General features: G+C 37.3%; 1 protein-coding gene across 5 annotated transcripts; it reads right to left on the bottom strand.

The window, feature by feature from the left end:
* Positions 1–346: 346 nt before the first annotated feature.
* LOC113071767 (rap guanine nucleotide exchange factor 1-like) lies at positions 347–22,906 on the bottom strand. 5 transcript variants are annotated; one of them, XM_026245064.1, is made up of 25 exons: positions 22,716–22,906; positions 18,952–19,097; positions 18,642–18,820; positions 18,372–18,525; positions 18,149–18,237; positions 17,840–17,995; positions 14,518–14,638; positions 14,151–14,331; positions 13,639–14,022; positions 11,800–11,996; positions 10,182–10,346; positions 7,705–7,797; positions 6,748–6,824; positions 6,544–6,649; positions 5,952–6,027; positions 5,540–5,624; positions 5,354–5,446; positions 4,863–5,048; positions 4,697–4,781; positions 4,520–4,614; positions 3,177–3,255; positions 2,968–3,069; positions 2,795–2,892; positions 2,563–2,691; positions 347–2,410 (listed from the first exon to the last, which is right to left on the bottom strand). In XM_026245064.1, the coding sequence occupies exons 1-25, from the start codon at positions 22,741–22,743 to the stop codon at positions 2,260–2,262; spliced, it is 3,255 nt and encodes a 1,084-aa protein (XP_026100849.1). In that variant the 5' UTR covers positions 22,744–22,906; the 3' UTR covers positions 347–2,259. The 5 variants fall into 5 exon arrangements, with proteins under 5 accessions (XP_026100849.1, XP_026100850.1, XP_026100853.1 ...); XM_026245065.1 differs by having other exon boundaries at positions 17,840–17,992; positions 22,716–22,905; XM_026245068.1 differs by lacking the exon at positions 10,182–10,346 and having other exon boundaries at positions 22,716–22,905.
* Between the last annotated feature and the right edge of the window lie 378 nt (positions 22,907–23,284).

The following is a 23,284-nucleotide window of genomic DNA, read 5'->3' on the forward strand; positions in this document are numbered from 1 at the left end:
AATAAATGATTTTTTCCATGACATTCTAATTTATTGAGATGCACCTGTATATGCATTCATATGAACTATCAATATTTATTTCAACTTGTGAAAAACACCTAATAAATAATTTATTTTGTATTATTTCAGGAAGTAAGATTGGATACTTTATTAAGTTTTGGGGTATCTGTGAAAATTTTAATTGAGAAATGTTAATCTTCACAATTTTATGCGCATGACCTTAAACACATATTTAATTATTCACACAGATTTTAATGACGGTCACAGCTTTTCTTGAATTCTTTGTTATCCCCTAACCAAAACAAATGGATCCCACACACACACACACACACATGCACAAAACAAAGACATTGATGATTTGTATATTATTTTACCAGTTTCACAGGGTTATGTGTACAGTGGTACATGTCAGTTGTATGTTATATGCAACTGAATCATTATGTTCAAACTGGTGATATGTGGTCTGGGGTCTTTGGAATTTTGAAACCAACTTCAGTCCAATTTGCAGGTAAGAAAAGGTTCCCATTGTAAGCGTTGTTGCAGGGGTTCAGGCTCATACGTATGTCCACTTCAAACTGTTACCCAACAGTTTTGAATCGGTTTCCCCCAAGCAACTTCAAAGTGCACATTTGATCACATCTCACAACAACAGAGTAAATCTCTCTGCAAATGTCTATGTAAAATCCTTTTAAAAAACAAAAGGTAAACTGCATTATATAAAACTAATCACACCGACACCACTTCATGAAAAGCTTCAAGCACTCGATAGAAGGTCTTTGATCACTGCTATGGCTCTGGGAGATCTACAGAAATGTTATTATTTTGTGCCTTGCTGTTGTGCAAAGTATTGAAATGTACCAGACAAAGAGTTGCAAAACAACTCCTAAAATCTTTCTTACAAAAAGCACACCGGTGAAGACAAACCATCCTTTGCAAATGATGCGGATGACCTAAGAAAAGGATATGGTTAATCTATGCACATAAATACACAAATAAATAACATGCACGATTAACAAAACGATGAGTTTCCCTGATTATTAGCAATTAACTGTAATTGGAAGACAACTGATTTTAAATAGGCCTCAAATTTCAGGAATAAGTATGAATTCAATATAAACAGAAATATGAAAATATAGATAATTATGAAAGCCTGTTTCCACCACTGAATAAATTTTTTTTTAAAGATAATTGCAACTTCTTAATCTCATAAGTCTTCTTTTTGTTCTTGTAATTGTGAGATACATTTTTATTCATAACTGCAAGATATAAACTGAGGTTGCGAGAAAAAAAGTGAGAATTGCGAGATGAATTGCAATTACCTTTAAAAAATGTATATTCCATGGAACTAAATAAATAATAAAAAAAAATATTAAGATGTAATTTAAAAATTTTAAGTAATACAACTGTGAGACATAAACATAGAATTTCTAGAAAAAAAAATATTTTAGAATTCTGAGTTTATATCTTGCAACTCTTGCAAAGACAGACTAAATTGTGGGGGAAAAAGTCGCAACTGTCTTTTTTTAACTAATGGGGAAAACATGTTTCCATAGTTACTTGAACTTGATGCACATTAAAATTGGCACTCTAGTTTGAAGAATTTTTGTAACAAAATTTGAAACTCAAATCCAGAAAAGCACCTTTTGAATTCAGCCGGATGCTGTGTTAATCTTGCAGAATAAACAACAAAATCCTGAAAGTGCTATTAATAACAGTGACTGTGTATCCTCATAATGACCTATTATCATGCATGCTTTAAGCTGTTCAATCCAGCAGCTAATCTTACAGCAAATCCCCCTAAACTCAAAGAGTCTTTATGTGCATTTGTTACATACAAAATAAATAAATAAAAATATCAGTCTTCAAGGAACTTCAACATCCAAAGTGCCACTGAGGCATCATGGTATCAGTTTGCAGTTGGAGTCGCAGTCGTTTTTCCAGATTGCACCGCAAATCCAGATGGCGAGATGGTCCTGGAATATCACCATAAATCCCAGGTTATGATCTCAAACCATGTAATCTCACATATCAGAGTCACGCTTTCTGTCATCGCACTTGCCACGGTTCCACTTCAAATTTACACACAGGTTCAGATGCAGTGCATTTACAAAATAAAATCTAAATCACCTTTTTTGCGTAAAAAAATGTTTCAGTAAACTGTAACAGAAATACAGTATAGTTTCCAATCTCATAGCTGCCATTACAGTAATTGCTGTGTCTTTCAACGTCAGAGATTGGCTTTCAAAAGTAGTTTGGTAGCTATGTCCTTTCCTCTCGTTCTGTTTTCCGTCGAGTGATGTTGCGAGGTTTGATCTTCAAAGAGAGCTCCCACAATGCCTCCTCGGCTAGATGGTCACTGAAGTCATTGAAGAATGAGACAATGTCGTCGTTGTGTTTGAGGTCATAGTGCCTGGAAGAAAGAAAAGTAGAAGTCATGCAAAACGCTGAAAAAATATAAAATGTGAAGAGACATCTATCAAATAGACATCTCTAGGCAAGTTTTCACATTTGATTTCACTTGATTATGGAAGTCGATTACGGTTATGTTGTCTAAGTACTCACACTTGCTGGAAGCGCCTCATAGTGTCCAGGATATTGAACTGCTGCCAGCGTTTGGAAAAGTTTATCTTTCCGTTGACTAGGTCAGGATTCCCAAGATGCACAAAAGTTAAGTCCTGAAGAATGAGGCCTCTGTATTTTGAGGCAAAATAGGGGAAAGAGCAGTTATAGATGAAATATGACATTTGGAAAGCAATACAAATTGTGTTTTGTAATGCTTAACATCTGTTCTTACAGATATGGTATACATGGAGGCTCCACATCCGCCAAAGCTGCTCTGTACGCCCGGAAGGAGGAGGAACTGTCAATTAAAGTGCAATATTCCTCTAAACCCTGTGAAGATAACATCAGTTACCATGAAGATCAACTGAGCACTAAAACTATTTAGAGACAGGCTATGTGATTGACCTCTGAAGTTTGCTTCTGCCATTCCAGTCTTCTGATGGGCGCTGAATCCAACGCTGATAATATTGCCAAGTAGGAGTTGAAGTTATTGAGTTTTCTTAAGTGCTAGATTCCAGAGAAACAAAGGTTCAAGGTATTTTATATATATATAATGTATATAAATTAAGCCAATAAACCATTAGATTCAGTTTGGAAAGTAAAATAGTTTGTACCTTCATAATTTTGATAAACTTTAGAAGTAGTTTTTCTCGATCCTGGGCTTTCTCTTGTAGGATTATTAAGGACCGAACCCTTAAAACAGAGAATAATAAAAATATAATGTACTGTATACTCATGAACATGTCCATAAACATTTCTTCTTCATTAACATACAATTTTGGGTTCAAATTTATAAAGTTTTTAAAGAAATTATGTATCACTTTCACCAACTGTAACTGCCTTCACTTGTTTTTGTATAGTCCTGTGGTGACCAATTAATTTTTTAAACGAATATAAAAAAATTGTCAGTGTCTAAGGCTACGTTGACACAACAATGATGTAGTCAAAAACAGCAAAGTTTTTCCCTTGCATTTTTTAAAAAGTTTCACGTATACACAATAATGTTTTCAAAGCAATTTGCATTTAAATATATCTGCAAAAACACCCAAACCGCTGTATTATGTATGCCAGGCCAGTAGATGGCACTGTCACCTTGTTAGTAAACAGTACCTGTAAGGAAGTGAAAATTATATGTTGTATATGATGTGTCTCTGCTATTGTTTGTAATATTGGTGAAGTAAATCCACACTTTGCAGCAACATCAGTACATGTACTCCGCCCTTTGTTGTGTATGTTGTCGCGCTTTCCTTTAAAATCGACACATACTGCACGTCTTCATATCTAGCATGTACAACGCATGTGCATGACTTCATCGTTTTCAAAGATTCCCGTATTGGGTGGCGTTTAATAAAACTTGCACTTTGAAACCCGTTTTTAAAAATATGCGTTTTCTGTCCCCAAAACGCTGTTGTCCTGAAAACAAACAGGCAGAAACGCATAAAAAGTTTCCTGTTTTTGGCTGAAAACATCTTGTAAACGGTTCCTAAAGCCCCGTTCACACCAAGAACAATAACTATAAAGTTAACTATAAAGATAACGATATTAGCGTCCACACCAGCGAACGATATCGGCTGTTTATTCTGAGCGTCTGCCGCTTTAAATCCTCGAACTCGTAATAGCAGGGTGGATAATGATTGGATGTCAATGTTTGTATCGTTCATCAGCTGGAAAAAAATCGTTCTGAAAATGATTCCAACGATACCGTTTCTCTATGCCTTTATCGTTATAGTTGTAGTGTGAACTATATCTTTATCGTTATCTTTATAGTTATCGTGCTTGGTGTGAACGGTCTTTAAGTGTGAAGGTTTTGCAGAATATTAACATGGATTGCTGTAATATGGACCGGACATTATTCTGCAAGCCAAAAGCCTAGTTTTCTGGCTGTGCTGTGGCACCTGACGTTTCTTTTCTTAAACGCTAGACGTTTTACAGCAGCTGGAGAATCAGAGCATCATACCAGTATGACATGTTGTTGAAGTGCTCTGTGAACTGGGTCAGATTGGGGCTCTTTTCCTCATTCTGTTCCTTTGCCCAAAGTAACACCTCTGGGATCTGCACACAGACAGGAAAAAGTTGGAAAACCCTGAAACTTTAAAGATAGGAAGCTTGATGAATGACATTAGAGAAGCCGTACCTCGATCTTATAAAACAGCTCTGCATCGAGGAGAGTCAGCTGGTCTGCGATCTCATGACTACGGAAGTCATGCAGAGTGCCAGGCCTGTGAACAAACACTCAAAATCAGTTCAACTCATTCTAAAATAAAAAACTGTAAAAGAAAGATGATCTAGGTGAGCACTACCTGGCGGCCACACCTCGTCCAGCCAGCGTTTTGAGGGAGTTAGTGTACTGCAGCAACTTCTTCTGCTGGACTTTATCTAGGATGTTCTTGCGCAGAACCCGGGCCAGGGTGAGCTCACCGTTACACAACAGATTGAACACAAGCTCCATGAGCTGCTTCAGGATGTCTTCTGTCAGCTCCACCAAACTGTTGACACAAAATAATTTGTATGACATCACAAGGGCCTATGAGTAAACAGTGTGGAGTAACTGTGTCAGTGCCTTCAGAACTCAAATTGCTTCAACTGTAATCGTCTAATATTAGGGTATTCCAACCTTGTATATATGTGGCATAACAGCATATCATCAAGGGAAACCCCTTTAACAAATTGCACAAAAGATATCCAAGTAATTTAACTGGATTTATACATATATATGTGTGTGTGTGTGTGTGTGTGTGTATGTATATCCTTTGTAAAAGTGTGCATTTGATTTGACTGAGTTCCAGCTCACCAAAGCTCATCCACGGCGCGCACCAGCACGAAGAAGGTGTTTTTACTAGCTCGTTGTTTGTTAATGTCAGAGCTGAGAGAAAATCTGGTAAATGTGTTCAGAGTTAAGGGCGAAAAAGAAGCTTGGAGTGTACAAATGTTAGTAATGAAAAGATATATAAAGCACCCTTCTGCATATAAAGGATATCTATAGCTGAGCTTTTTAATGAGGTCCTCTGGGGTTAGAAACGTTCGATATGTGGTCAAAAAAGCTTCACAGTATAAAACTCGATCTACAAAAGAGAACATAAGAAAGAATCATAATTATAGGTTAAAATTTAGGAACAGGATTAAATTAATGAATAAATTACACCACCGTTCAAAACTTAGGGGTGAACAATACATTAAAAGCAGTAATATTGTAAAATATTATTTACATTTTAAAAGAACTGTTTTCTGGTTTAATATATTTTAAAATGTGATATATTCCTGTGCTGCAAAGCTGTGTTTTCAGCATCATTCCTCCAGTCTTCAGTGTCACATGATCCACGTGTTATTAAAGAAAGAAATATTTAACACAAATTAATGGACACCTTCAGATTAGGAGGGATTATTCTTACCTTTGCGATCTGTTTCGGTGGCGTGAACCAATAAAATATCGCCTGATCCAGCTTTGACATCAGGGCCGTCATCGTTCTGAGAAGCACAGATTATGATTATGCGGTTTTCAACAAATTAGAGCTTTGAATGTAATCAGATCCTAAATATAACTTCTTAGAAGGATGGGCAAAATAATATTTTCAAAATGTACTAGTTAAAAAAGCCCTGTTTATTTAGAGTCAACTGAACCCCAACACATGCAGAGTTGTCCGGATGTTCTAGACTTGTTTTCAAAAGCAGAATGGAACAGGAAGAAGCATGCCTGCTCACTAAAGACATATTTCCTGTCTTATTGCAGAGTACAAGTGGTCCACTTATTAACTCTCTTATGTATTCATTCAGGGGAGATGCTCTTTGCAGTAGATCTGACCTTGCAGTGTCACATGTACTTCAATACTGGGGGGTTCACCACAGCGGCACTGCAGTGGCTTTAATTCACAGGCAGAGGGCAGCAGAGAGCACACTAGCACTCTGACTATCATTGCAACCAACGCAAATCAAGACAAACTTCTAAAATGAAAGATTGCCATTTCTGCTTCACATATGTTTTACCTCTTGCTTTAGTGTTAAGTGAGACATGATCTCGTCGTGGTCCATCAGGTAGAGCTCATTCACCTCCTCTGAGGACAACTCTGAATCCACACACTTCTGCTTCCAGCTGTGAATGAGAGGGTAGGTTTTCAAACATAAAAAACATGAAAAAAAAGGAGTTTGCTGGTGGAAGAGCCAAATCCCAATGAATGTAATGAATGTTACCCTTCTCTGTCTGCCGGATCTTTGCTGTGTTCTGAAGCTGAGTCCTGGAGTGAGTCCTCAGCATCACAAGAAGAGTCCTGGCAATTACAGAAGAAATATTTAAGGACTATCAGGACCATCACTCCACCCAGAGAAAGATGGGGTGAAAAATTAGATATCACTTGCAAAAGTGATATCTTCACTTCACTTTGAGAGAATGTTGAAAATTGGCATGAATAGCTTGATGGCATGAATGTTTACATATTCTCAGTCACCATATCTTAAAGCCCATGTCAAATGAAATCTTGTTGAAATGTAATGTAGACATGACTGTGTAGCATTATAACACAGCTGTCTGTAAACACTCAGATGATCTTCACTGGGATGCATCTGATGAGCTGTTCAGTGGTTATAATAATTACCGCTGCAGCTGCAGGTTTTTTTAAAAAAGCACACAATCATCAAATCAGCAATTCCTCTTTTCAGTTCTCGATTGCAACTCGAGCAACTCGATTTCACAACAATGTCTCCACACACAGTAACAAAGTCACTGAAAATCTACAGGCCTCTTTTTTGGCCAAGTAGTTTTTTTTGGCCACACTGCATGCAAAATCCTGCACGAAGCCACAAAAATACATCCTAGATGTTTTATTTCCAGCATTATAGAGCAGGATTTCTTTTAGCCAATGAAATCTTACTGTGAGCAGGGCCACCCTGCCAAATTTCTTATGCAACAATACTGACAGTCACGGCCGGTTACGACAAAAGCTCCGATTAACATGCAAGAGATTTCTTGTTTGTCTTTTCACACTTTATGCAGTACTGCATAAAGTATGTCTTGACGACAGGTGTTGAGTAAAATTTGCAATTTAACCAGTCTCATGATGCAGAGCCAAGCATTACATTCACAAACAGCACAAGCGCAGCATGTGAGGGCACCGGCATGTCGGCTGCAAACGCTGACATGCTGTTACTTACTCCATTGGAGAGAGTCACATCTCCATTGGCTTGGTTGGATGAATACAGATTGACGTATTCACCCTCCCCACCTTCATCATTAGCACTTTCGCTCTACAGGAACACAAGAGGAAGGACAGCACAAGCATTGACAGGCGTCAGAGTAAAGCTGTGGTTCAGAGCTGATGCCCACAAAGATGAAGAACAGCTGTACTAAACTTGGCAGAGGGAATCTATTGCTTCGATGGGCCATGAAATCAAAGGACAGCTGGTAGCAAAGCAAGATACAGCACCACCAGCCTCTGGAAACTTGGCACGGAGTTGTGCATTAGAGTGATTTTACTACATGAAGCTGGATTACATTAAAGTGGACTGCCTGAAACACTATTAATTGTGGTAAAATCAATGTAATGCAAGGCCTTACAGGAAAAGAAATATGATAAAAGACATCAAATGTGCAATACATAATTACATTTATATATAAACAGTAATAAACAGTTCCTCCACTAAACATTATCATTTATTAGCCTAACACAGTAAATATAGAAGCAAGCATCATACATCTATATTGTCCCATTCTAATCAACATGGTCATCTACATTATAAGTGTGTTGATGTCAGACTCTTGAGCAGACAGCTTCATTGATTATAATGTGAGCAGTTGCAACAAGCCATGTGCTTAGACTGTAGACTATCTTAACAGAGTAACTATTATCTTTTTTTTTTTTACTCCATTTTTTGTTTTTATGTACCGTTTTTAAAACAAAAGGTAAAAATACATCTTTCTACTTAAGCTTTTAACTAGAAATGACTTTTCTAAAACAATGTATTATGCTTTCTTTCATTATTACTTTTTTTTTATTCACATTTTATGCAGTCTAATTTTATATTCTTTTATTATTATGGGTTTAATCTTTCCATCTGTTGTGGGTTACATATTTAATCTAGTCATATTAATGATGGTATTTTATAGGTGTGAATTATTTTTTTTTTTGTAAGGAACTATGAGCTGCATTTCTTGTATGAAAAGAGCTATATAAATAAATAAAATAAGTCTATTTTTATTATTATTATTATTTTTATTGCATTTTGTGTAATGATGAGCAAAAATGTATTGAGCATTACTATTCTATGTAATGTTTATTTTATCAAATTATAATTAATATAAAAATGAGTAAAAATTTTATTAAAGAAGATAAAACAACAATAAACTATTATTATAATTTAAAGTATAATAAAACAAGAACAACAAAAAAGTACTACTATATTAAATAAATATAGACATACATATATATAAAGAAATTGGGCACAAAGTACCAGCTACCAACCCCGAGACAGATCACCTATATTCAGTAGTTGCATTCCCAATTAGAGGTATTGAAAAGAGTCCCCTGTGATTCAGTAGACTTGGTCGGAGGATACAGCTCAGCAGACATGACATCATTACAGGCAGCTCAGTCACCTAACAGTGGGGAGCCCGACGAGTCCCTGCAGGATGATGCATGTTTACCCTGAGCTATTCAGCAGGTTACAGTTGCAGGACACCTGTGTGGTACATGCTTTTGACTCTTTAGATCTCTAGCACTGAAGACTAGGCGGGTACAGGAAGCTAATAAAATAATTAAATAAATAAATAAATCACTGAACCCTAACAAGGTAGTACCGCCTTTAATTGAGGTTGTGAACTATTCCCCGCCTACAGGCTACAGCACCTGTGATTCATCCGAGCTATTATGAATATGATTCCTTTTGTAGCCGCCAGCACACACACCTACGCAGAGTCAATAATTAGACAACCAGGGGTGTTTGCGTGTTTGTGCTACTTCACAGCATGTGAACACAAATCGAAAAACTTCAGAATTATAACTCCAGTGTTTAAAATGCTGCATTATAGTATTAAAGTTCATCCAAAATTCACCCTCAGGCCACCCAAGATGCAGATGAATTTGTTTCTTCATCAGAACAGGTTTGGAGAAAATCAGCATTACATCACTTGCTCAACAAAAGCTCCTCTGCCGTGAATGGGTGCCGTCAGAATGAAAGTATAAACAGCAAGTAAAACCATCACAACAATACTCCAGTTCACAGAGGAACAAATACACAGCCCAATATACAGCCCAAACAAATATGTTTGTGGATTTTGATGTGAGAGAACTTTTTCAACTGGAGAAAGCTTGTCCACAGTCGTGTGGTTTACAATGTTTATATCAGCTGTTTGGACTCTCATTCTGACGGCACCCATTCAACTGCAGAGCATCCATTGATGAGTGATGTAAAGCTGAATTTCTCCAAATCTGTTTCAGTGAGGAAACAAACTCATCTACATCTCGGACGGCCGTACATTTCCAGCATATTTAAATTTTTGGGTAAACTAAACCTTTTACCGTTAACACTTAGCAGGCACTGTTGTTAAATTAGGCTTTAAAGCAGATATTAAAGGCTTTATTAGTTCAAAAAGGGCAGGCAAAAGAGGCAGGCAAAAGGCAAGCGAGACTCACCGTAGGGACAGGGAGGGAGCCCTGGCGGCTCAGAGAGGAGCTAGATGCTGAAAGGCTGAAAGAGCTTTCTGTCTCACCAGGACCAGGCCCGGATGCACACAGCTGCAGTTGACATGACAGAGAGGAGGAAGAGGAGGAGGAAGGAGAAGCAGAGTGTGAGGAAGCCTAGGAGGGAAGAGAAGAGTGGAAGGAAGGAAGAGAAAAAGGGCCAGAGATTCATGCACAGTATAGATTCTTGAGCAGATGTGAGCTGAATGAAGAAATGGACTTCAGTCAGAGCAGACGGCATATTAAATGTGACACAAATAAAACCTTTTTAATCATAGTTTGTAAAAATCAGACATGACCTAAGGCCTTAAAAGGCCTATTTGAATACTATTTTTATTTGTGTCCAGTTAAATATGACGTCTCTTCAGTCGAAAGTCTACTGTAAAGCATGAAAGAACATTAAAGAATTGTGTAAAATATTGGAAGACAAATGTTTCTATTTTTTGTGCTTGTGCTTGCTAATCAGTGTGGGAACAAAAACAGGAAATTGCTAAAACTAAAAGCACAAATGAATGGCTAGACTTACGCTTAGCACGTAGGGTTAACTTTATACCGAAGCTCAAAACTAAGCAACACACCTCAGTGAATCCTTCTGCTTAGTCACACGGAATGAGAGAGAAAACGATGGAAAAACCAAGGCAAAAGAAATGAGGTAGATGGGTTAGCAAGACAAGAATGAGGGCAAAAGTAAGAACAGTAAAAAGCACCGAAACAAAAAAAACAAATTAAGATGGTCTTTTCAGTTTAGTGTCCAAAACAATTAGAGCCCATATATAAAATAAATAAATAAATTATATATATTAACCTTATCAGTACAATATAACATAGACTATATTTCTAACCCTTGCATTGTGCCTTCAAGACTTCTATGTAAATTTCTTCTTTGCATGTCAAATTAGATACAGTGTCTTCAAATGCCTTTTTCTAATGCCTGTTTGCAAATTTCCCTCTGGGTCCTATATGCATTTATATAATTTGTTTGGTGTAAAAAACAGTCTCTTTGTAAAACTGCATTAGAAGACCATAAAACAAAACAGTCTCTGCTCTAAAAGCATCACAAAAAATAACTAAGAACTTTGCTAAAAATAAACTACAGTCGCTTGTTTTTAACATCGAGATGCCACAAAAGGATATGCAGAGCTGCAGGTGCTACACAGCCAGGAATAGTACAAGATAAAAGGATGTTACTACATTTTACTCTCATTTGAGCCGTTTCTTATAGGCATTAGCTGAATAAACATCAGACATGTTCACACAACACACTATGAGAAACTAGATTGTGTCAGATGAAGACGTACTTTTACTGGCACAATATGACACGGATCGCCCCAAGGAAACACTTGAACTTCAGTAAGACAAACACTGAATGAATGCTTTGCTACGAGCAACTTACAACAAGCAATAATCTGACACTACGGGAAATATAATACTGCTACCATTATGATTAATAGTGACTCTCTGTAGGAAGAAAAACATTGCATCAACGTCTAGGGAGGGTGAGAATGAGACAGACTCAAAGTGTGCACAGCGTGTGTGGGCGCAGCACCGACGGCACTGATCTAGCTCTCACCAGTTGTCTCTGTTTGGGTGGCAGTGCTGGCGGAGGGACGGTCTCGTCGCTGCTGCTGAAGGAGTCGCTGAGACCGTACACTTCCTGAAAACGCTTCCGATTGCGCTGCTCGTAAATGCTTTCACTCTGAGGCGTCTGGTAGAAAACGGAAGGCAGTGGCTCAGAATAGTCCTCCATAAACTGCATGTACTTCAGTACTGAGGGTAAACGAGGCAAAAAGTAAATAGGTTAAATCAAAACACAGGCAGACAGGTGTTGCAAACTAGAACATGCATAAAGAAGGTAAAGGTTAAGATGACAAAATGCTCTGACACTGTAAGAGGGTGTGAAGGCACAGTTTACTGCGTGAAATGAAGCAATATTTGGTCATAATCCCATTTGTATGAAGTATGCAAATTAATATTGACGCTCAATATACAATACTCTCAAGATTCACTACTCTGCTAACTAGGATGAATCTGTATAAAACAGCTGATATATGCACGTATTAATCTAAATGTTCTACAAATAATTGTTATTTGTAATATCAACAAACATTTTCCAATCATTTTTTATTATAGATTTAGAGATTTAAAATTATGGAATTACAAAAGAATTATAAGGTTTCTATTTATTTCTATTTATTGAATATTTCATTATTTTTTTTCAATCAACATGCAAACAGATAAAAGCACCCTGGCCTGTTTTCTACTTCATCACATCCCTATGTGATACAGTATGTTAACGATATAAATAACAGTAATAACCTGTATTTATATATATATATATATATATATTTTATTGATTGACCAAAATTGAACATTTCGGTAATGCTCTGTAATTCTGAGTTGTTAAAATGTAAAAGAGAAAAACAGCTTAGCATCCTCTGTGTGCATGTGGCCGCAGATAAACTCTTCTATCAAGCCACAGCGCTCATGTGTGAATTACGACATGATTCAATCATCCCTCCCTCCAAACAACAGTCTTTCAGCAAGAGCTTATTTCCTGCCGGCTTGGGTGAGGCCTTGAACTGTATTCACTAAGAGATTTCTCCAACAAAGGCATTATGCCATCTGATCTCACACTGAAGATGACGTCACTGCTTCCCATCCCCTAGCCGACACCAAGGGGCTTTACAGAGAAAAACTGGCTTCGCCATACTGCGTCATTCCTCAGATAGATTACACAAGGAATTAAGTAAACTGTGCAAACAGCTTAGTCTGAAGACAAACAAAAAAGCCAGGGCTCGAACTACCTGTTTGGTCCTAGTATTCAAAGATTAAATGCTGCTTTTAAAGTTGGCAAGAAATTTAAATTCACCCTATTTTTAAAATGCATGCTATTGATCTTGTGAACGATTCATTTGTATATAGTTTTTTTTTAGGACCTAATAATTTTGTTTATAAAAAATGTACATAACTCAGTCATAAAGTAAAACGACAGACTTCTCTCTGGAGGTGAGCTCCAGGACTTTTTTTCAATCATTTCGTAAACCCCCTTAAAAAAAGTTCACATTCAAATCTACCTCAATCAACAACTGACAGATGGAAGTCCCCACCATTCGATTTTTGTTTTTCAGTAATCTGTTTTAGATATACAGTATGTCATAATATGGAAGAAAAGACCTTTTAAAATTATTCAGCAATTAATTATTTTTTTTTAAGTTGAATGTCGACCTTGTGCTGAAACAGGGAAACGGTCTGAATATATATAATAGGGGGCCTTAACTTGGTTTTCCCAAAGTGCATAAGTGCTACATGTCATAGCGCTGCCCACAAGGCTATCAGATCTGACTAAAAAAGTGTTTCTTACTCTGATTTGCTATCCTACAAACAACATATCTAAATTTCTCATACTCACCATTGCGACTCTTCTTCTCTGGCAAGGGTGGAGGGCTCTGAGGCATCTGTGCGTTCTCAGCAGGGCCAAAGTTTCCCATAAATACTCCAGGGTTCGAGGGTGGCATCGAAGCGAAGAGGGGGAACGACGGGGTCTGCATGTCCTCATCAGAAACATTGTCATATTGAGAGTACAGTCGGTCCACTTGAGGTGGAGGGGGTCGCCGTTCCTTCTTTGGGAGAGCGGGAGGTATCGATTGAGGCTGAACAGGGAAGGAGGATGATTCGTTGTGAGACTCTGGGAGTGGGCTCAGACAACCCCCTGTGTTTGCAGGAAGGATCTGGTCGATACTAGACAGGTCCTGATGCAGGAAGTCATAATCGGGGTCGTAGGTCTCTGTTGTGTCTGAGTAAACCAGGGGACAAACCAGAGAAGATAAATCTCATCAATATATTTAAACCATTCTTGGGTGCGTGTAGTCTGTGAAGCTATCGTTTCAAAGTAGCTTTCTCAACAATGATTTAAAGAGTCACCTAGGGTCTCACAGCTGGTGTTACGAGAGCACCGTCCGCTGTCCTGCTCCAAAGACGACAGCTGTTCATCTGATTTGCTCAAAATGCTGATGCTGCCACATGGGGACAGTCGTGGAGATTCCCCTCCACAGGAGTGACTGCCTCCTGAAAAACGCCTCTTTAAGGCCTCTGCCTCATACTCCTTTAGATGAAATTACAGAACAGTTAACCTCAAGAAACAATCAAGGATGAAATATTTGTTCACCTTGATGCTTCAAACTGGTTTGACTTTTTCTATTTGACATCAAAATAATGTGTAAATAATGTCTTTGGACACCGTGACTTTCAAGTTGCAGATTGAAGCACCAAGGGAACACCAAAATCTCACCTGTCGACAGATAACAATAGGAAGACTTGATCCACTTGTGGCACGACTCATTGGCGCAACCACGGCAATCCTTGTGGGAGACGGTGCCGACTGACGCTTCTTTGGTGGGAGAGCCGGTGGACTGCAAAAGGAGAGCTTGTTTAGCCAATGCTAGCATCAAACAGATTAATTATAGTCATACTGTACCTAAAAGTTAATTAGTCTCATACAAGCTGCCAATCAAGAAACCTACAGATAAATTCTGTGTCATGAAAATCTGAAACCAATCCCCCTCAATCACCAAGAGACCAGGGACATTTTTGCAAAGTGAAAGTGGAATCCAGCTCTAGAACCACAAACCACAACTTCATAAATCAGTCATTAAGTCAGTCTTGTTAATTTCTCTGTCGCTCCAAAACAGCTGCTAACATTAAAGTCATACAGCAGAGCAACAAGCAGAAGAACTGACTCATATGAATGTAGAGTACAGCTGGCTGACATTTACAAATACCAGTGATCATCCTCTAAATAACCAGTCTCAATATACCAGGTCACTCTTAAATTGTTTCACCAGATGAGAGGCTTGAACGGAGATTAAACAAAGTTCTCGCTATGAAGAGAAACTATAAAACAGCTGGAGGATCTGTCGTAGTCCTAACACGGACAATTATTTTAACAGTCTGACTGATGTAAACTCATTTTCTGCTGTGAGCCGAGTGGCTGTTGGCCATGAAAGCATCTACATGCCATTTCAGTGAGTTAACTGTGGGATATTAGGGCTACAACAACGACTGAAAGCAGACAGCAACAAATTTCATAATTCATCAGGGCATTGCACTGCGCATGCAGAACTTTCATCAGAGACTTCACTTGCAGTATAAAAAATAAAAAATCATTTGATTGAAAAACAGTGAGATGTAATGAAAAGAAAAAAGTGTCTGATGCAAGTTGTCTGAAGTATGCGAGAACGCTAAATGCATATAGTTTCATATGGTCAGATTGTCACACCGAGCACTTTGACAGTGTGAACAACATAAACACAAGTCAAGTCACCTTTATTTGTATAATGTTTTATACAATGCTAGTTGTGTCAAAGTTGTGTTCAAACAGGAAAATAGTTTGTCCATGATGCAAGAAGAAATTTTCCAGATAAAGTCAGTTAATTGATCACAACTTAGACATTATGGTTATGTTCTTATAATGTGAATTTTACTAATTTGAAAAGCAGCTCGTCCTAACAGCAAGTGTGCAGTTAAATGTAGCAGCCTTGTTCAATTTCAAACACTTGACAGATTGTGTGAACACTTGCTTGCTAATGAAATGAAGTGCAATAATATTGATATTTCTGGCCGTGCTGGGTGTCAAAATGTAGGTTTTAAAAAGCTGAAAAGTACAATTCTGTTTCAATAGCAGCTCTCAAAAATCATTAGTGCATCTACATATTCACACTGCTACAAAATTTTATTTGCACCACAGGGTTTTCACGATATCAGCAAAATTTTAGTAGGCAATACCAATATTAAAATACAAATTAACAAATTAAATGAATGTAATGTTACCTTCTATTATTTCTCAATGAAGTAAAAGTAAACACTGCTTCTAAATGTTACATTAATTATCCAAGTAAACCATCAATAGCAGTGAGTATGCCGTCTTATTAATGTTAAACAATGAATTTAATGGAAAAGGCAATGTGAACATTTTGCTAAACGTCTGCTTGTGTGTTCCATAGCAGAAAGAAAGTTGTGGGAGTTTGAAATGACATGAGAATGAGTAAATAATGACATGACAGATTTGTAAGTTTTGGCGAGAGTGAGAGCTCTGATTGGATGTTCAGTTTAGCGAATGAGTCATTGCCGAGAATGAAGGCAAAAGTGATGAAAACAAGCATGTGAATGAAGGCGGTACAGGAGGCTGTTTACATGTTACATGATCTTTCCCAATCATTCTTATTAGCGAATGTTTTCACAACAACGTGAGCTGATTAAAATGTTTAAAGCTATCAACGTTACTGATATTCAAAATGGTAAGCAAGCGCTGCTATATTTACATTTTGCATATCTGCGTTTATCTCGTATATCTTTGTTTGTTTGTTTTTTTTTCCTTTTGAATGATAAATATATACTTTTAATAGCTGCTGAGATGAACAGCTCCTTCCTCTCATGCATGCGCAGAATGCACGTGTTAGTTTGCCATCGGCTGCAGTCTTTTTGGTCTGACGCTGCAGACGCGAGGCGACAACATTCAGCATTCATCGACCGCTAGTTCTTTGAAGTTGGCTTGGTGTGTCCCGGCCTTCATATATCAGAGAGTCTGAGACACAGACTAGTTGGAAAGCTGGAAACACACCAAAAACATTGAAACCCCAGCAAACTCTATTTTATGCCAGTGGCACAACCTTATCCTCTCCTGTCTAGACTTGGTAGCAGAATATCTTACTGTTTCTCTCGCTCCCTTTCTTGTCTCCTTCAGTCTTCAGAGGAGAGCTGCCCCTGTTAGGTTCATTTCTCAGAAAACATCCCATATGTCAATAACTCTCTGACAGAGGAAGCCAAGCCTTCGCTGCTGCACCCTACAAAGACCTGAATTCTCAAGAATACCACTATTTATATCTCTCTTTCACACCTTTTCTTTTAGGCTTCCCGTAAGCCGAGATGGGTCTATGCAATAATTTTTATAGCCAAGCACTTAAAACATACACCACATGCTGTTGCACACCACATCACACCTGTGGTATCTAAATGTTTACTGCATGTAATCCGGATAAGATAGCACGTTAAGATAACACAGCATACCTCATATTTCCTCTTGTAAACTGCTCACAGTACCACCTACAATCATACTCACTTGTTTCACTTCATAAAGCTTGCAACACTAAATAAACAGCAATTTCCATAAACACAGTACATAACTATCGGCATTTCTGTTGTTTTTTGTCTTTAGCGTTTGCCATTTTTAACCCCAAAATTTTGGATATATCTTAAAGCAGTTTAAAACCCTGATGTGTGATTTTGTGTTATTCTAGTGATAAATAAAAATGTAATTAAACAGACAAACTAAAAAGACAACATAAAACTTTATTTAAATAAATCAAATATTATTTCCAAATTAAAAAATAAATAGATTAAAATATATAACATACATTTTTGGAAAATGTTATTTTATATTGAATATTTTAATCTATTTATTTTTTAATGTAGAAATAATATTTGATTTATTTAAATATTTTTTTTATCATTTATAATGTGTTTTGTGTGTTTATAACATTTATTTTATATTTTTATTTTATAAAACTTTTACATTTTATATATCAAGGCCATAAAGATTAAAAAAATTTTCATACCAATGTTCAGGCACTTTGAGTCCAGCTAGAGGGGGTTTAGGAGGGGCCACTTCCTCATCGGGAACATCATTTGGGGTCTCTTTGGCCTCGGCTGGGGTAGGGGTCTCAATCAAGACAGGTTCCTTCGACTCAATGACAGGGGGCTCTGGAACACTGCCATAATAAAAGTGGTTGAAATGAACACCACAAAACATCATATTACAGGTCAACAGCCCAGCTGGTAACTTACACTGAATTTAAAGACGGATTTCAACATCATCCGCATCGATTTAAAATTGTAATGTTTTTTCAAAAAAGGCTTCCATTTACCATTGTGGAATGGAGGCAGGAAGCAGGTTTTTGACAGGCGTTGTAGGGGAGGGGTGCTCCTTCTTCTCAATGGCAACTTTGACCAGCTCCTACAGGAACCATAGGCAAAGTCGGCTTTACACACAAACTATCAACTAAGATCAAAACCCAGCTGGAACATGCGTAGAGAATAGCCGTCAGACAGAAGACAAGTCATAACAGAGTTCTACTCGAACATTAATACCTTCACACCATCCAGCACTGCTTTGATCACAGTGGTGACGGTTGCAATTGTTTCTTTATCTTCCAAATTCACCCCCAACATCACTTGGTCCGACCAGCGAATGAGGTTTGCAAGACTTTGATAGAGTCGACTGAGACAGGAGGACACTCTCGAACTGGTGACAGATGGATGGGGTATAAAATATTTATATAGTTCAGGCAGAAAACGTTTTTTTTTCATGAAAGCAGAACAAGAAACAAATGCTCTCAAGAAGCTCCAAAACGGTTTTACCTGCTCAGTATCTTGCCATCAAGTTGTACCAAGCCCATGATGGCCTCCAAAACTTTGCTAGCAGAACCAGGAAGCATTTCCAAGACTTTCTTGTCCACCGCCATCTTGTCAATAATGGTCTTGAAATACCGCAAGGCGCTGACCACTTCTTTCTCATGCTCCTCCAATTGACTCAGACTCTAAATGTGGTAAAAAAAAAAAAAAAAAGAATGTCACCGAAACCAATGTCTTCAGCACGTCAAAAGATAACCATGTGCTTATCTGCTTTCAGATAAAAAGCTTTGCTTATAAAGTTAATATCTTCTACTACCTTGGTCACTGTCTTCTCTGGGGACTTCATGGGTTGTTCTGGTGGAGGTTTGGACTTTTTGTTTGATGGTGTTCGCTTGATTTTGGGAGAGTGGAATTTGTCCTTTAGTTTCATCGTAAAGGACGTCAAGTGGGAGCGCTGGGATTCTGAAGGAAGACAAAAACACACAGAATTATAAGGTAAATTAGGTCAATAAAGTTTATTTGCTCATAGTTGTTTATATACACATGTATATATATATATATACACACACACAAGTAACAGTTTGAATTAGCTTTTGTTTTAGTATTGTTTACATGGTTGTCATTTTCATTTTTTTTCATTTTTAGTTCTTCAACTTCAACTTATTTTATTTCAGTTAAGCAACGTTGGTCATTTTTGTTTACATTTTTCATCTAATATTCATATTCTATCTCTGTTTTATTTCAACTAATGACAACTTTTTAACAAAAAACTTTGATTTCATTATTAGCTAACCATAACTACACTTATCCAAAGTATTCATGACATCTTGCAGTAATTTAGGATTCCAGTTCACTGCTCTATGAGACATCAACCTTATTCTGTATTTTGGGAATATATGCGAGATGAGACACAGGTCTTTGTGTACAGTGAAATCCTCTTCGACTACAAACTGAATTGGTCACAGTGGGACTCACCGCTCTCTTGGAGCGTGCTACTCTGGAATGAATTCTGGTGATGACACTATTGTGCAGGCCACAAAACCATTTAGGGGCAATTTATCCTTACACGCATTAAAGGAATGAAGAGCTTGCGGTTTGCAAAAAGTGCTCTGTGAACTTTCAAATCATATGATACAGATTCTTCTTATCAAAGACTGAAAGACTCCGACAAGGGAGCTTAATGGAGTTTTGTCAGGATGTTCAACTCGGCTTTGAAACCTGGGTGTGTGTAGATGAAGTATTTAGGAGACACAAAAAAGAAAAATATGTCAAATTTTCCTTATTTGTGTTGATATAGTTCCTATTGAGAACAGGAAGTTGGGTCAGGAACAAATATTTATCATTTTTAATAAATAACCAAGAGACCAGAGTAGCGCCAAACTTAATTTTTTTACAAAAATTAGGCTGTGAGGGATAGAAGTACAGTGCGTTCAATGGATTGTGCCATTTAAGAACCTATCGACTGTTTAGCTGATGAAATGTCTTTTTGAAAAATAAAAACCTCAGTATACAAGAACACCGTAAAACAGTTTTGAAAGTTCTGAGTTGTGAAAATGAAATGATCTTGGACCTTTATACAGTGTGTACCATTATAAAAACTGTAAGTCTATCCCTCAGAGCCTCGCTTTCATCCATGTTAAACTCAACAAGGAGTCGAACCGACTTAAAATTGTATGGGTTTTAGTTTATATAACGTAAATGTAAACATGATTTACTAATTAATAGCTAGTCAGAAGCAGCTGGTTTAAGCAGGAATGACATTCTGATGTGCACAATCAAAAATCTGCAATTGGATGAGTTATCATTAATATTTTAGGACCATTTTCCCAGAACGAAAAGACTGTCAATTAACATTAAAATTTGTAATTGGTAATCAGACAATCAGACAAGAAAAAACACACACACAACAGCAAATACAGTGCTTACTGAAAGTTAATGCATTTATAATTTTGCAGGAGTGGAATTTCCCAGGATGACTGAACTCTTATTTGCTTATCTCACAGTCAATGTTGTGACTGCTAATCTAAACAGGTTAAATTTCTCATGAGAGACCACTTCCTGAACCACTGTCTAAGAAAAAGTACCGCTGTGCTAGAACACAGCAAACCAATAAGGTGTGCTTGTGCTTTCAGAGGACATGCTCTTTCCATCCGCTTCTTGATCCTCATCTACTAACTCATATCCTCTTTTTTCTTTCTTTTTTTGCACATCCTCTTCTGAAACAAACTAGTCAACCACAACAAGTCAGCCCCCCAGAGTCTGGGTTTAAAACATCAATGCAAGAAGCTTCATTAAAGTACAGTTGTCTGGTAAATGAAAACATGAATTTGTAATGCATTTCACATTGATTTCAATCAAACAGATTGGTGCAGCAATGCATTTCACAACAGCTCTATATTAAAATCATAAAAATGGAAACAAAAATATCATCAGCATGGCCTGATAAACTTTTTTTTTAAAAAGCAAAGAAACCACTCTTTTCCAATTCTGATTCTTTTGTTACTAAAATAATGCAGACAGCTAAAACAAGTGCGGTTCAAGAGATATGTCTTAAACTAGAAGACACTGGCCAACATCCTCCTCCAACGCAAACAAACATCTACTTCTCAGGGCCATTTAGAGATGAGTAACTGAACTTCTGACAAGAAGTTACCCACAAGTGATTCAAATTTCTCAGAGCCCTCAGAGAAAAGGAAGTGACAATGCTGGCAACCTCACAGGGTAGTTAACAGATATCTTGCCTTATTCATAAAAAACTCACACATTCGGTCACTGAGTGCAGGAGAGTAAAACATAAAACCTGCACTGAACTATTTCTGCAATACTGTCTCTAAACCAGCCTGACATGAATCAAGTGATTCAAATCTTTCTGAATCAACTTACTAAAGGAGTAGAGAAAATTGGCTGAAAATGACTCCAAAGCCATTCAATATGCAGCTGAGATTGTTTCTTCATCAAAACAGATCTGGAGAAATGTAGCATTAACTCCCTTGCTCATCAGTGGATGCACTGCAGCGAATGGGTGCCGTCAGAATAAGACTCCAAACAGCTTTATTCAATTCACAGCTTTTAAATTGAGAAAAATTCCCCCCTCCCCTTGCTAAAAAAACAAACAAACAAAAACAAACCAATATAAATTTTTTATATCACCACAGATATATTTATTATTATTTTATTATATATATTATTAATTATTTATTAGATGATGCCATGGCATTTTGCATCCATTTAAATTTTAAGCACATACTGTGTGTGTGTGTGTGTATAATTCAAATTGCCTGTTTATCTGTCTGTCTCGCTCTGAGTGAACTGATAACCTTTAGTAAATGTCTCAAACCTCACTAAAATTTCTGAGAAAGGAAGTGACATTGGTTTTTATCTCATAATCAGGAGTATCTCTCTACCTAGCTCAGCTGTATCGCACATAGTTGTATATGATTCGACTGTATAAATTACGCAGAAACTATTCATATCTTGTTGTCATTTGTGTCACAAGCTCGTTAAAAGTATACGAGCACTTACACAACATGTATGCGAAATGTATCATATTAAGAAACAGTTCAGGCTATTAATATTAACGTAAATGGCTACGTTTAAATACACTGAATAGTAACGTTACATTTGTGGACAGCAGACCATTACAACACACACGACCAGAAAGGGCCAGACAGCAGCACAAAACAACTGTAACACAAACTCTACAGATAACTAGTGCAACAAAACGCAAACTACATATTTAAAATAAACAACAAATAGGAGGAATTTGACAAACACGCGAAGTCTGACAGCTAGCAAAAGTCAACAACAGCGCTATAAGCAGCTCCGTCCACACCCAAATACAGCTGTCTGAGACACACTAATGTAGACATTAATACCTGATTATCTTAAAAATAAATTGAATGACCCGAATATATAATCTAAGGCGTTCATACGTCGCGTTTTGGCCATCAAAAATAAGATAAAGATAAGATGCTTTGATCCTGTCAGTGGCCTTGAACCCTCATCTGACGCTAATGCTAACGCGGCTAACTGAAGTTCATATAAAATTATTAATAAATGTAAATAAAGGTAAACACTTACCTTGCTTACTGTCTATTTTTCCAGACATTTTGGTTACTAAGTGAGCTGGTCTCGATCAACAATCGAAAGATGTTCGTTTCTCGCCGTTATTTCAGCATCTTAAGGAGACAGACCGGTCGCTGTGGTCCTAGTCTCTGTGTCTGTGTATGTGTGTTTGGCTTTGCCTCCTCCATCCACACACACACACACAGAGAGAGAAAGAGAAAGAGAGAGACAGACCAGCGTTAGATGATGATGTTGAGTAAAAGTGTTGGATTTCTGCAGTAATGTCTCCCCCATACGGCGAAAATGACACATTGACAATATAAACAAAATTTGAAAATGTACATACAAACCCGATTCAAAAAACACTGTACAAATTGTGAGTAAAAAAGGAATGGAATAATTTACAAATCTCATAAACTTATATTTTATTAACAATAGATTATAGATAACACATCAAATGTTGAGAGTGAGACATTTTGAAATGTCATGCCAAATATTATTATTCTCATTTTGGATTTCATCAGAGCTACTCATTCCAAAAAAGTTGGAACAGGTAGCAATAAGAGGCCGGAAAAGCTAAATGT

This window comes from Carassius auratus, unplaced genomic scaffold, assembly GCF_003368295.1.
Source record: "Carassius auratus strain Wakin unplaced genomic scaffold, ASM336829v1 scaf_tig00008058, whole genome shotgun sequence".
Classification (NCBI taxonomy): domain Eukaryota; kingdom Metazoa; phylum Chordata; class Actinopteri; order Cypriniformes; family Cyprinidae; genus Carassius; species Carassius auratus.

What these genes read in the sequence shown, in the direction of transcription:
- LOC113071767 (XM_026245064.1), bottom strand. Translation starts at nt 22,743, where the DNA reads ATGTCTGGAAAAATAGACAGTAAGCAAG. An exon ending in GATCCGGCAGACAGAGAAGG is followed by an intron (nt 6,650 to 6,747) that starts GTAACATTCATT and finishes TCTCATTCACAG; the next exon opens with CTGGAAGCAGAAGTGTGTGG. An exon ending in AGTTTATCAAAATTATGAAG is followed by an intron (nt 3,070 to 3,176) that starts GTACAAACTATT and finishes TCTGGAATCTAG; the next exon opens with CACTTAAGAAAACTCAATAA.